The following is a 15504-nucleotide window of genomic DNA, read 5'->3' as shown; positions in this document are numbered from 1 at the left end:
TAAAAAAAGCTTTACAGAAATTGTGGTTAGATGTTTCTTTTTTAAATTCAGCAGTATGAGATGTGCAGTTCTAGCAAAATAAGGCATTCTATAAAACCTCCTCTAAATTCTTCTTATTTCTCCGATATGTTTTTCAGTGTTAGATCTGAACCCTCTAAAGTAATGCAGATCTATAAAAGCAGTGATCTGAGACTTACAGTAAAGGATCCACAGCTGGCTTGAAGCACAGAGAAGACACTGAATTTGGCATTTTCAGTGACATTGGTTTATGGGTTTACATACTAATGAAAAGCTAAACTTCAGTAACATGATGTCCAAAATCATCATACTCATTTTGAGTTGCCCTATTTGTGTGCCAACCACATATTTTGTTGTAAAAGCCCACAGTTGTTTGTGCCTTGTGGTTTCCCAAAAGCATTTTCCCAAGTGTTAATCTTCTGATTGCCAGTCTGTTTGGGCAGGCTGGTTTCTGCCAATTCTTTGTCAAGAATTACTGACACCCCCCATTTCCAAGTCTACTAGGATATTGATGTTCCATCCCAAAATAAGACAGCGATTAAATGGCAGGCAAAATTTGACATTCAATAGTTAGTTTGCAATCTGATACATATCAATTAAGCTCTGATAGTTAACAGAAAAATGTCTGTTGTGCTTGTGGCTGTCAGTAAAGACTAAGGTGTCACAGTAGGAAATGTTTTGTCTAACTGTAAATAAAAGTGAATGCATCTGATGATTTTTGTAGGCATCTGTTGAAGTCAGGGCCAGCCCTTCTGGGACTCAGAAAGCAGCCCCCGGGGTCACAGAGCTCACATGACCTAGTTTATTCTTCATTAAAACAGATGGTATCTATCTGAGCAAGGCAAACTTGGTTTTAAGAAAGAGCTGGGGATTAAAAGGATGGGAAGCTGAAACAGCTGGGTCTAATTAATGGGAGCAAATAAAGAGGCAATCTAAGCATTAAATTAGTCATCTACATCAATAGCAAAATACTCACTATGTGACTACTTGCTAAATTGTTTTAGCCGATCAGAAGTTGCAGGATTGGTTTACCTAGCATCAAAAGTATCTAAAATTGCATCAGAAATGTTCCCACGTTCTTTATTCTTTTCTGCCAGGCTTCAAAGAGAACAAAATGGAAACTGGCTATGGTGTTTTTGAATAGTATCAGGGAATCCAAAAATCTTGTTTTGTAAGACTGAAAATACTCATGTTTGATGCATAGGCCAAGTTGGTCTTCTGCAGATTTTGTCCTTATCTCTTTGTGTTTAACATGAGAAGGCTACCTAATGGAGAAGATGGCAGGCATTCCTTCAAGCTCTGCAGCCACATAAAATTTACAATGGGATCCAAGAATTTTGTTTCTGTTGTAAACAGATTATACTGGATTAGTGGTTAGCATTTTGCATATTTTATTCTGTTTGCCCATTTAGTCCTGAAAATCCTGAATTGTGTTGCAAACAGTACAGGCTGTTGTTACTGATGGCCAGAGACCTTCACTTACTATATGCCTTGGCAGGGAGAAGGGGCTTGTGCAAATAAACTACAACTCTGCCTTCAAACTTGGTGAGAACAGCTGTTTTTTTGAGGTGTGGTCATGTAGGTGCTTTGTTTTGCTCTGAAACTCTGGTAATATGTACTAAATTAAACAGAGAGAAAGGAATACGTATGTAGGGAGTGTATGAAGCCACTTCTCTTCCTTCAACAGGATAGTACTTGGTAGATCTTAGGGCTAATCCAGAATGGTACGATGTCCCTTGAGTTCTCTTGGTTTGAGCCAAATACAAAATAAATATGAGTAGACTAAAGTGCAGATCTGTGAACATGGTTTCTCTTAATTCTTATAGACAAGTATAGAATATTTCCATTTTAAGGTAATCGTAAGGAATGTTTACTTATCTGTCACAAAAGGTCAATCTCACTTGAAGTTGAACACAGCTGAACTCGGGTGATCAGGAGGAAATGTTGAACAGTTCTTTCATAGGGATTAACAGAAATTGTTTCATGAGTTAGGTGTCTCCTCACCTGGAGTAGTGCTTTGATGGAAGACTAATAACACTGCCTTTTTTGCTGACAAAAATCTTCCCTCAGATATGTGGAGCTGGGCCTTTGTCTTGCTCAGTGCCACTTACTGCTTCAGGTTTTTAGTTTTCTTTTTATGAATCTGAGGGGCAGAATTTCCATCTAGTCAAACACACCAACCTATTCTTTTAAAACAGATTTACTTGACTGTGCTAAACAACCACAATAACATCTTGTTGCAGCCTCCTACCTTGACTATCATCGCATTTCTCTCTCTTCCCTATCAATTGCAAGGAAGAACACTTAAAGAATGTTAGCAGAAATGGCTAAAAGTATGAGCAGGTTTGAAGTGATATTTTTAATTGCAGTAGCTTATTTATGCAAATTTTATCTGATTATTTGAAGACTGGCTAAGTGTAAAATAAAACAAGAAAAAGACATAGCAGTTAGTCCCATGAAAGAGTGGTGGGTGTGTGGGTACTGCCAGCTTATATAGGCCTAATGGATTTTCTGAGAAGACTTGATGGGGAGAAAAATGCATATTTTGAGAGATGTCTGAAAACAAATGTTAGATGGCTTCTCAGTCTGTATTGTCTTGATTTCCATAGTTGCTTGCAAGTGTGCTAAAGATGTTTGAAAATAGACTGCCTGGGATCAGTTCAGCAATAAAACTGGTTAGGGAGGTTCTCTGTTCTTGCCTGTCTGTGTGGTCGTCTGGTTTTCCCAGAGGCTTTGTAGATTAGGGCCTTGCCACTATTCTGGAATAGCCTGCCAGGCTTTGCTGTTCCTGGCAAAGATGTTTTTATGGAGGAAGTGTTTCCAAAGTTAGAGCTATTGCTAAATAAGTCCCTGACAGGTTCTTCTTTGAAATTAGGTGGAACTTGTGATTTCTGTTATTATTGTTGTTAATTCTGACCAGTGGTTTGTAAAGATATAAACTAATAGCATAAGGAAAATAAAGCATTCTGGAATAAAAATTTCTTAAACAAGTAGAACAAGTCTTGACGCATGCAATCACTAGAGATCTAGGAACAATTAGATATGTGTTCACTTTTGACTTTCCTGTTGGATATGTCTGTGGAAGCACTTAATTTGTACAAGTATCAAAATGTATGTAAAACCACATTTGCTTATGGGGTTAGTTTTGTTAATTTCCCTGAATCCACATTTGGAAGTCTGAAAAATGAGAGATGTTTTTAATTTTATTCCCATTCTTTAATTTTACTATCATTATTCTTCAAAATGTTTTTACTCAGAATTTAAATTTCAGCTCCTAATTCAGAAATAACTGAGTTAATTTTTTTGTCTGTGCATGCAGTGTAAGTAATCAGTATTTAAAGTAGCTTGAACAGCTGTCTCTGCTTGGAAACTTTTGGGCCTTTTTTTGGGTGTTTGTTTGTTGGGTTTTATATGTTATTTGTTTGGGGTTTTTTTACTGCAGAAGCCTATCCCTGTGCAAATAAAGTTGTTGGCAGGTATAGTCATGTAATGTGACTGCACTGTTAAAGGATTTAATTACATGATAAATTTTCCAGGATAACTTGATGGTTTACTTTGCTATAACAGCATTCTCTTTCTGAGAGCTGTATATAGTTTTCATGGTTAAAGAACTGTAACTCAGGACAGGTGGGAATGTAAAAGTGCTTTGATAGAATCTTTTGTGCTTACACAATGGTAGTCCTTGATATGTTTGTGTAGTGAGAACTTTTATCTTGGAAAATTTGCTTTGAAATCTATATTGGTAGTGGAGCTGCAAATTCCATAAAACAGGATTGCTGAAGTTAGTAGCTTTTAGTGGTTTTTGGTAAATGCTAGTTCTTAAACACTATTTTAAGTAATTGGGAAAAAAACCTGTTAAATCACATAAAAATTTTTAGCTAAGAATACACATACAGAAAATAAGTACTTCAAACATAAATTGAAGCTACCAGAGGCAAAAATTTACTTGGTTTTTCTCATCTCACCAGTAACGCAATTTTAGAAGTTCATTTGTTGGTTTCTTGCTCCTATCTATCTCTCAAAAACGTATTTCCTTTCACATATGTACTCCTTTCTGTGTACCTGTTGCATATCTTAGGTAATTGTCCTTTCTATAAATTGGTCATAATTGATCAACACAATCTGAAATCAAGTAACAGACCAGTTAATACTGTAACAGGTCTGTGTGCTGCCTTTCCTGGGGTATATGCAAATAGAAGAATGATATGGAGCTGAAGTATAAGCTTTTGACTTTTCTGGAAAGAGTGAGCTTTCACAAGTTAGGTGCTTGGTTTGAATGTCAAGTGGCCTTTATAGTGGTACATATTTCTGTCTGAGAATGGGATTAAAAATATCAGGTGCACTGTTGTAATGGAATATACTTGGCATTGTTTAATGAGCAGAAAAACAGTTAAGCAGTCACCCAATGAGCTGAAATATGTGTTGATCTCCAAATGTGTTAGACTGTGCTGCACAACAAATAGCAATCTGGCTAAATGTGCCAGTTTTAACTTTGATTTCAATCTAAAAGAGATATTTAGTTTAGCTATATATGATTACCTTGAGTGCAATGCACTTAAAATGAACTTTAAGGACTATTGAAAAGAGAAGTGCCTAATACATTATTTAAAAGTGCATACATTTTTATTTTGCTTCTTTATTTTTTAGAGTGAATTGGAAAAGGAGTACATTAACTATAAAAAAAGGTGTGCCAGACAGCTACTGTTTCCAAGTGATGTAACACTGAGGACTATAAGCAGATTTTTAAAAATTTATTAATTTTTAGAAGGATCAGCAAATTTTATATTTTTTTCCCCATCACTTCCTTATTCTACTGAATCACTCTGTCTCTCTGTGCATTTAAGTTTATAATCTCACCTGAACGACTGGAGTTCCTGTAGATTGTAATTTAACAAATTATCTTTGTTCTTTTTCCCTTTTTATGCTAAATTGATGTTTCTGCTCCAACTTTTCAGGCACAGGTACCTTTGGACGTGTTCATCTGGTGAAGGAAAAAATGTCCAAGCATTACTTTGCACTGAAAGTAATGAGCATTCCTGATGTCATTCGGCTGAAGCAAGAGCAGCATGTGCACAATGAAAAGTCTGTCTTGAAAGAAGTCAACCACCCTTTTTTGATCAGACTGTAAGTTGTATTTTTTAAATTAATTTCACTCATACATAAAGTACTGTTAAAATACTCCAGTCTCATTGCAAGTTCTTATGTAATTAACCAATGCTGAGCATTTAATTTCTCATCTGTAATCTAGATTAAAATAGATTTTAGGATGAAGAAAAATCAAGAATTTAAAATAAAGAGGCATTATTTAAATATTCAAGCAATAATTTATTATAAGGTTTTTTCTATCTTATATTCACACTGTAGAAGAGACATTTTCTGAAGTGAGAGGAAAATGCTAATGAAGAATTGTTAGGATTGGCTCATCAAAATGACTTCTAGAATGATTCTTGATGTTAGAATGGTGATGAAAGTATTTCTACATGTATGTGCTATAGATATTGGTAAATAGCAAAAGACATTTCTAGACTTAAATAGCTAGTTTTTGAAAACTTAAGTGAAGTTTTTAAACTTTTATTTTTAAAGAGTTCAAATAACTGCAGCACTTCTTGGACTTCATATTCCTGTATTTGAGATTGTTAAATGATGGAACCTATTGAGAAGCATTATTTAAACACAGTTCGTAAAGAATGCTTCTATTTTAGTGGAAGAGACGATATCATACTTTTCTGTTCACAGTACTACAGCACTTCTTGTGTATCTGAGTCTGTATCTATTAATGCAATAACTAAACCTCTGGTAATTGCTGGTTAATTTCCATTTATGTTTTCTCATTAATGAATATATGGCTAGCTGTTAACTAAGATTTGTTTCCATTTACCTGCCTTAAACAGTTTTACATAAAATTAGACAAAATTAGCATTAGTTAATCTAGCTGCAGGGAGTGCAGCTTCCTGCCAGGATTAAGCAAGTATCAGAGGGAAAAGAAGGGAACAGTGTGGCAGTCATTCAGAAGATGCAATGAGCCCTGCAGGAGGAGGCTTTTTCCCTGCTTTGGTGTTGGCTTTTTCCAGCATCATGATGCTATTAGCTTCCAGCTAGTGTTTAGAAATCTTGTGTGTGGCATGGTATCAGTAAGACAAGTTCTAGAATATGTAGAGATTGAGATTCACAGAAGAAAGCAAGATGGAGAGGCTGAGTACATCTGATTAGACTGGTTGAAGTGATGGAATGGGGGGAACAGGATTTTGTATATGTATCTATGCACATCTGGAAGCTCTTTAAAAGAAAACCCTACCAAAAACAACAAGCAAATTCCCAAACTAACCCCATCTCAGTAGGTTTGTGTGTCAGGAACTGTGGGCATTGAGAAATTTGGGTGAGATGTCAGAGACAGGGAGGATGCATGTTCATAAAGAAGTGTTAAAAAATTGAAGCAGGGGAGTTTTCCTGGATTTCATTCATACCTTATTTTTCAGGTTGCCAAAGGATACAATTCAAATAGTTCTCTTTGTATACAAAGCAAATATTCTTCATGTCCTCTAGAGGTCTGCTTTTTCTGTTGAAATGTCCAATAAAATGTTGCATCAGCTATGCTCATGTAATTGTCCATGTGATGCTGTTTTCCCTTGTCAGAGAAGACTCCAAGCAACATAGCTGAAATGATGTAGTTAAAATTTAGGTCAAAACAATATTTATGTGGTTTAGGTTAAACACGCCTTTCTGGATGATTATCGCTAGATTGTATGACAAATAACACTTTCTGCAGCTTTTTTGACTAAAAGGTTTTTTCAGCCACCTCCTGCCCAATACATATATGTTTGGGTTTTTTCTGTTAATTGTTTTACTGTAAGTGTTTAACAAAGACAGGGAAAAATTATATAGTTCAGCTTTAATTTCCTTAATGTGTGTTATCTACATGGTCTGTTTTTTGCTTTTTAAGTTAGCTTCACCATCTTTAACACTGATAGTGTTCTCCTTTGGTTGCAAAACAGGGGATAGGTGTCAGTGCAGCATAATATTTCAGGAATTTATGATGGAAAAGTGTAAAGTAATGCTGTACATAATTTCTGGTGTTCGGAAATTCCATATGCCTTCCTATATGATATATGGATTTTTTCCCTTTTTCTGTTACTTTTGAGAAATACCTATTCAAAATATAGAGAGGTGCAGTTTTCTGTAGACACTGTAGTTACTAACTACTTACTTTTTAAATAATTTTTTTCTAAATGCTTTTTAGGTGCTTTTGCAGCAGCTGATCACTGGCGATTCTTAGGCAATCTTTACTGAAAATTGAATAATGTGTCATACTCACTGGTGCAGCTCTTCATAGAGATATGTAATGTTGATATGTTTTTGAAGAGGGGAAGAATTAATAAAAATCAACTATGTCTTGTAGTTGTATAAGCTGAAACAGGTTGTTTGTAGGAGTTCACAGTGGCATCTGAAGTTTATGTAGTAAGCTGAATTGTAGAGTTAATGGCACCACACGACCACACGTTATTCTAATCACAGCTTCTGTGAATTTTTTTTCTTTTCTTTTTGTATTACATTACCATTTAAAGCAGTCTGAATTGCAAGTACAGAAATTCTTCATTTTGGTCTTTTTCATGTATACTAAATAATGTATCCATTTTTCTGTGGCTAGACAAACCTTTAAGTCAATTTTTTCTGCTCAGTTTCCTGAGGCTCTATGCCCTGATTAACTATGAGGTACTTGTGATACTGCAGAAGAACTGACTAGAAGCTGAAGTAGCTTCTGTTCTTGTATCACTGGATCAATAAAGTAGCTAAGGATAGGGTGTTCTTCATCTTTTATTATGGAATTAGGGATAATTCTTTGTTTTAAATGGCAGTGTTCTTCAAGATGTTACTGCCTGTTTTCTTAACTGTTGAGCTACATTTGGGGTGTGGTGAGTTGTTTAATGTAGATAGAATATACTGAAATACAGTATAATTTCAGAGAATGTGGAAGAGAAGATTCCTGTGTTCTGTAAAGAAGCATTTAAAAGCCACATATAATTTTTTTTCTTTCTTTACCTGTTCTTTTCTGACTACCACAGAAATAGCTCTTAAAGTTGGTAGTCTGAGAAATGGAAGGTATGTATCCTTGGGTTAATTCTGAGGTACCAAAATGAATCTTGTTTTGCTGTTATTTTTGCTTTTCTGTTGCTTTTGTGAAAGATGCCATGGAAGATCAGGCGTTGTCATCTGTTGCTTTAGTTGGGATTGTGTATCTCCAGGGAAGAAGGCATAGGAGACAAGGACACCACTTTGATATCTGGTTTTGAAAATATTGTCATGAAAGTCTTTACAAAAGCAGATTCTGCCTGCTCCCATCACTTTGGTAATGCTTGATAATATAAAATGTAAGGTTTGTAAAGAATGTCTGGTCTTTATATCAGGTCAGTTATTTCATGCTCAGAAGAGACCTGTTTTACATGATGAGACAGACTCTATCAATTAGTTTTTTTAATAAGCACAGCATGTGCTGTATGTATCCTCAAATGTCTGGTTTTGTATTGTAGGTTAAGGTTACTTGAATGTGCTACATAATCATGCTGGATTAGTTATGTACATGGTTGGGGTGGCAGAGGCCATTTTATGGACATTTACTTATAAAGCAAATCAAAGACATAATTTCTTTATCCAGTAAAACAATACTTTTGTTACAGATTTTGGACCAACCACGATGAACGTTTTTTATATATGTTAATGGAATATGTGCCAGGAGGGGAACTTTTTAGTTACCTGCGCAACATGGGGCGTTTCAACAACAGCACAGGACTGTTTTACTCCACAGAAATTATTTGTGCAATAGAATATCTGCACTCCAAAGAAATAGTTTACAGAGACTTAAAACCTGAAAATATATTACTAGACAAAGAAGGACATATCAAGCTTACTGACTTCGGATTTGCAAAAAAACTGGTGGACAGGTAAGTCAGGTTTTTTTCTGGTAGTTACATTTTGCATGCTAAACAGTTAGAAATAAATGTTTGATTTCAGATGCTCAGCATTTGGCTTAACAGTCCATGTGGTTCATACATGTCAAATCCCTTAATATGAAGGAAATTAGCATCTTAAAATGACTGTATGGAAAGCAGTATTACCCCTTAAGTATAACCAGGAGGAATATCTCATAAGCAATGACAGAAAAATATTTTTATGTAGCTGGTTTTGTATATTTAAGTTTTCAGCAGTCATGTTGTAAAAAGGGAGTTCAGGGAAATAATATGAACAAATACTAAGGTAAATAAATTAATCCTCCATACATACTGAATGTTTTTTAACTCATGTTTCCTTTAAGAGATTTTTGAAGTGTGATTTGAAAACTGGATGCAGTATTTTCATGAGTTTGTGGTGAAAATGAAACTGCAAAAATGTAGGCAGAAACCATACGGCAGCTTCAGCAGAACTCATTTATTTAAATCTAGCTTCTATATTACTGTCAGCTTTAATTATTTATGTAAATTTTGATAATGCAGAGGCTCCCCCCACAAGTGATTTCTCTGTTCTCTCTGTTTGGACTACTCTTCCAAGACCATAATACATGTTTTTAAGAGTAAGCAAGAGCATTGGGATTCACAAAAAGTGAGGTAAAAACCAGCCTGTTACATCAGAAGAGTGATGTGACAGGGCTTGATGTTATGCCTTTGAGTCATCTCTCAAGGGAAGACTGTATTTGATTGTTCTGATAGAGGCAGCACAGTGCTGAGTTAGGTGTTACATAGGTGCTCATCATCTTCAGTCATCAACCTTTTTGATGCTGCTTTAGCAACAATCAGGTCCGTGTATGAGGAGAGTTCTACAAGGTCAGTTTGAAAGGAGTGTGTGGGTGAGGGTCTGTAGTGATGCAGAGTCCCCAGGCAGGTGCTAAGGAGAACTGCTGAATTGCAAAAACCAGGCCTTTTTAAGCAGTTAACCCATTATCAGCTGCAAACTTTTAAACATAATCCAACCATCATACACCAGGATGTGAACACGCCATGGTTACATAGCTTGTTTTTCTACCCCTAATTCAGCTGAGTCTTTCCCTCAGTCCTTTTCTACTTAACCAAAGTAACAGGCCTGAGCCATGATTTTATAAGGCCTTCCCTTTGTAAGGTTTTACTTATTGGTAGCAAGAGTGGATCTTAAGAGGATGCTTAATGGATCATTTATTACGTAAAAGTCAGATGAGAGAAATGAAATCACAAAACAGAATCAAAATTCACCTTTAAGGTCTGAAAATCTGTTTTAAAATCATAGAATTTTATAATGAGTATGTTAATTCAGTTTCCACTGGGCAAGCAAAAAGACCTACAAATGCTGGCCTTTCATTTTAATACTTTGTTTTTAAAGCAAAAATTCTTTTTTCAGGAAGAGCTAACATACTTCCATGTAAGAAAGTAGTACAATATCTTTATAAGACATTTTTATACAAGAACTTATGACTTGCTCTTCATATGTAAATACTGCCACTTAGTGGTAGTTCTTGTTTTGTGTTTCTGTGGGTTTAAGGCACAAGAGAAGTAACCTTAAATAAGATGATAGTTCACATCAGAATAGATTTTTCAACCTGCTAGATTAATCTCTAAGAGTAGAATTGTTTAAATATGTTTTAGGATATCAAACTTAGTTGTCACTGCTGTTTTTAATTGGGTTTGTATTTTCATTTTGCTTGGGGGCCAGTGGAGTTGATCAGTTTGTGTTAAATCATAGAATACTATAGTAGTTTTATATTCATAGCTGATTTTCCTTCAAATGTACAACAGGGAACATAAATGTAGAACATAAAATTGAAATGAGCAAAAACACTATCAGAACACAAGTGGCAAAGATTGCACAGGTTGCACCTTTGCAAATCTGGTTTAGCTTTTTGTGTTGCTGGTATTTTTTGAAACTACACAGTATTCTCCCCACTAGCTGAAGTCATCTTCACAATGTTAGTTTTGTCACTGTAAAAATACAGTTATCAGCCCTTTATCTACTGGTGCACTCCAGTAGGTGCTTTTGTTTATGGCATAGCCTATTTGATCAAAATTAGAGGAGATATTTTGTCATTTTGCATGGCAAATATCTGTACACCTGAATCTTAAGTGTATGGGTGTCAGTGAGTCTATAGGTGTGAATATATATACATCATACATGAATGGCAAAAAGAAGACATGAAGTATTTTGGCTCTTCAAACATTGTGAGGCAACCTTCTCTCAGGATCAGCAGAGACATTCCTAGAAAGAAGACATAATATGTAGATGAAAACATGGTCTGCAAAAGACTATGGATACAATTCCACATTCCAGATACATAATACTTTACATGAATGATTCTATAGCTGCCTAATTAAGATTTTTCTATAGACATTTTCCTTTCTTTCCACTGCCATGTGTGAAAGGATGAAATATTCACCTTGTACCTCTTCAGTTAAGCTGCTCTTCAGAAAGAGTGTCTGGCTTGTAGCTCATGTTCCCACTGTGGGACGCAACCTGCACCTGTACCTTCTTGTTAGTACAGTTTCTGAAGGGCTAGACTCTTAATATTTTCTTTTTTATATACAGAGGAAAGAGGTTTTCTTTGCTCCTTCTGTTCCTTGTTGGTATGTCCTTCTGTTTATCCTTGTTCCTCCCTTTTCACTCATAGTGTTTTAAAAATTTTCACTCATAGAGGGTTTAAAAATTGTAAATTTTTCTCCAAAACAGTGTGTCTTTGCCTCAGCTGCTGTTTATTTCTTCTCTTTTCCACCTTGATGTTGCTTAACTGAAGACTTAATAACCTTTTCATTTTCTTGTAAGTACATTCATATAAAATAGATGTGCCAGTACTTCTAAAAAAGGGCAATGTCAAGAAGAAAGTTGGGGAGGGGGTTTTTATAAATTACTGTTACCTGAAGGCTGTAAAAAGTATTTCCTTTGAACTTTACAGCTATTACATTTGTAGACCTTTCTCTTTCTGAAACACATATACCACTTTTTGGGTATAGTATTTTTATTGATTTTTTTTTTTTTCTGTTCTGATTTCCTTTTTTTTTTGTGTGATTTTTGGTTGGGTAATTTTGTCTGGGTATTGGGGTTTTTTGGGATTTTTGGGGGTGGTTGGCATTTAATTCCCATGTTCTTTCAGAGAAGCACAAAACTAATCTGCATGGAATTGTATGGGTTTTTTTATGGACAGATTTCACTCAGCAAGTTTTAAACGTTTTAGGTGAAATTAAGACCTGAGTGGTCTTTTTTTTTTTCTCCAGAATGTTACACACCATTAATTTTAGTTTACTCAGTTTACATTCCTAAAAAAGAAATTTACCTGTGAATTTCTAGAAACTTGAGAAGTGATTTATCTTAAACATGTTGGGGATAATTCTGCAGTGTTGCATAAGCTGGATGTGCCTCATGACTTTTCTGCACAGTGGATTGACAAGAGAAAGACTATGTAAGACACAGTAAGTCTAGTTTGCAAAGTGTACCCTTTGTCACTGTAGAAGCAAGAGAGAATGTCTTGCAGAGCAAACTTTTGTCAGCTGGATACAAAGCAATCTTTGTTAAATATAGTTATGGAGAAACTGATAGAGTACCAAAACAAATGTTGTTAGTCTGGCTTATATGCAAAAAGCTTGTCAGGTACACAGAGATGGATGCTGAATGGTGTAGAATGCTGAAACACATTAACCATTGAGGCTGCACTTCTTCATACAGTACTCTTCAAAACTTTCCCAAAATTATTTTGTGGCTCACCTTTGTAACCAGAGTAGATTCTATATTTCATGTTTTAAAATTACATATTCAACCTTATCAATTAGCTCTTTCTTGTATTTCAGATTTTGTCTTAAATTCAGAAGAGTGACTGTTTTGTAGCAGTTTGATGGGAACTGTCTATTCTTATCTTTTTGCACTGTAATTTCTCTTCAAAAAAGTTACCTGGAATTTCAGATAAATATGCAGTAGCCATAAAAGAGTAATGATAAAAAATAATTTAAGATATTATATTTTTGTAGTATTTATTTGATGTGTTTTCCAAAATACTAAATAGTCTGTTTCATGACCAACAAAAGAAGAAACATTAGTTTCCTCTTATGGAATCTTCCACAAACCTTATGGCACAAATGCATATCTTAGAAAAGAACATTAGCTTCTTCCAGATTTTCGTGTAGTTAGTAAACATACATTTCATGATTAAAATTAAGGAAGTAGTTAATGTGGTGGTAATAAATTTTATTTCCTAGTGCAGCTAGGAGACTTCAACTTACATTGGCCTTAATTCAGTTTTCCTCTTGCTTAAATAAAAACACAGTAAAACTGTCAGCTGCTTCATTTGCATAGCTGCCTAAATCAGTATTATTAAGTCACACAATGGATATAGCTTTTTAAGTTTGGGAGAGGGAGAAATAGTTTGTTTTAAAAGATTGCATAGCTTTGCTGTTATTACTAATTCCATAGTCCTGATCTAGGTAGCCTGCTAGGTGGCAGTAGTGTTAAGCAGCACTGTATGTAAAAGTTCAGTATGCTTGATTTGGAAAACTAGAGTTTATATTTTTTAGATAAATTAATGATAAAAATTAAAGATGTATTCTTTACACTTAGGAATGTAGTTTCAAGAGCCTTGAAGTACATTGGATGTGAAGTGTTCCTAACACTTCCGACAGTTTAGCTCGAGTAATTTGGCTTTTGCCATAGTAAACTGAAGCTTAAAGAAATTAAAGTTGTAATTCTTCATTTAAAGCCTTAAATGACTGTACAGCTCCCTCCTTTATCTTTGCTGTTTTTATTAATCAAGGCCAAGGTTTAATTTTTTTTCAGTTTTTTTTTTTTTTATCCCAGAAGCTCCATTTAAAATAATTCAAAAAGTTATAGAATATGCTCAGTTGGAAGGGACCCATCAGAATCATCAAATCCAACTCTTGGCCTGGCCCAGGACATCCCCAGGAGTCAAATCATGTGGCTGAGAGCATTTTCCAAGCACTTCTTGAATTTTCTTGGGCTTGATGCTGTGAACACTTCCCTGGAGAGCCTGTTCCAGTGCTCAACCACCCTCTGGGTGAAGTACCTTTTCCTGATATCCAACCTACATATCCCTTGACTCAGCTTCATGACATTTCTTTGAGTCCTCTCACTGATCACAGGAGTGAAGAGATCAGTGCCTACCCCTCTGCTTCCCCTTGTAAGGATGCTGAAGACCACAATGAGGTCTCCCCTCAGTCTCCTCCAGTCTGAACAGACCAAGTGCCCTCAGCCCCTCCTCATAAGGCTTTTCCTCCAGACCCTTCAGCATCTTCATTGTCCTCTTTGGGACAATGTAGCTTAATGTCTTTTTTTACATTGTGGTGCCCAAAACTGCACACAGAGCTCAGGGTGAGGCCACATCAGCACAGAGTATGGTGGAACAATCATCTTCCCTGCATTCTCAGAAAAAAAAAAAGTTGAATTAGTATTACTTCTAAAGGTGATTGAAATGTTCATCTTAATGTATTTGTTCAGGAGTGTGTTACCAGTTTGATTGGAGCAAATTCTTCCTCTCACAAACACTCAGTTTTTTTTGGTGCGAGTTAGAAATTGTGTGGTGACCATTTGTGATTATAGTCTTTGTCATATTTTACTAGAACTCCTTTTAAAATGTGCTACAGTTTTCTTTCTCTGTGCTGGGATTTCAATTTATCTTGAATAGGTGAGCACATTTTCAAATTTTCATCTTCTGACTTTGCCAGGGAAGAGTAATCTATTCAAAATGAGAGAACCTTTTTTTCTCAAGTGTATGTTTAAACCTAAGTCAAGGGAGTGAAGCCAGGCAAGTTTTACATGGGCATTTTTTTTACAGTGACAATTTCACATTTTTGGAAGGAATTATTTTAGAATATTCTTATTTTCAAATGTAATTTGGTCTTTGTAAACATAACTGCTTAGCTTCAGTTTATGTCTTTATAGAACTTGAGCTTCAATTAGTTAGCAATATAACAGTTTTATTCTGACCTTACCATAGAAACCTATGACTAAAAATGACTTAAAAATATATCACAGAAACATTGCCTACTTATCCCACGCTTGCTTAACTATGCCTTGTAAATATTTTAAATAACTAAAAATATGTTTCCATTTTAATGAGTATTGTAGAAGTGATGACAGGTTAAATTTCAATACTATTTTAAAAACTTAGATTGTAAAACAAATCTTCATGTATGTGCTATTATTTACTGATTTAAACTACTACTGCTTTAAGGACTCCTCCTTCCCTTTTCTTTTTTCTAAATGAAACTTAGTTTTTCTGGAGAAGGCCATTAAGGTTGTCTTTTGCTCGGCCTGTCAAAAGTAGTCCATGAAAAACACTGTTAATAGTTCAAAATAATGTATACCTGGGAAACTCGGTGCTCAGGTATTTTCTGAGAAAGGAAGTTTCTTAATTTGTATATATCTGTGTTCCAGGAGAATTGGAGAACATCATCAAAGCAGTCTGTTTAGATCTTGTAGAGGCCTTTCTTATTTCTGCTTCTTTGTACAGTAAATACATAGGTATATGTTGGG

The 15504-nt window shown here is 35.2% G+C and overlaps 1 protein-coding gene across 3 annotated transcripts in view; it reads left to right on the top strand.

Moving 5' to 3' along the window:
• Positions 1-15504, top strand: part of PRKX (protein kinase cAMP-dependent X-linked catalytic subunit) — a 55081-nt gene that overhangs the window by 20844 nt on the left and 18733 nt on the right. For all 3 annotated transcript variants that reach the window (XM_021545558.3, XM_085583966.1, XM_085583962.1), the window contains exons 2-3: positions 4974-5142; positions 8691-8954. In XM_021545558.3, the coding sequence (XP_021401233.1) occupies positions 4974-5142; positions 8691-8954 (433 nt within the window). The remainder of the gene's footprint in view (positions 1-4973; positions 5143-8690; positions 8955-15504) is intronic.

The sequence above is a fragment of the Lonchura striata genome, chromosome 1 (assembly GCF_050655825.1).
Source record: "Lonchura striata isolate lonStrDom1 chromosome 1, ASM5065582v1, whole genome shotgun sequence".
Taxonomy (NCBI): Eukaryota; Metazoa; Chordata; class Aves; order Passeriformes; family Estrildidae; genus Lonchura; species Lonchura striata.
Note: the sequence above shows the minus strand (reverse complement) of the source record. Positions and strands in the feature narration are given on the sequence as shown.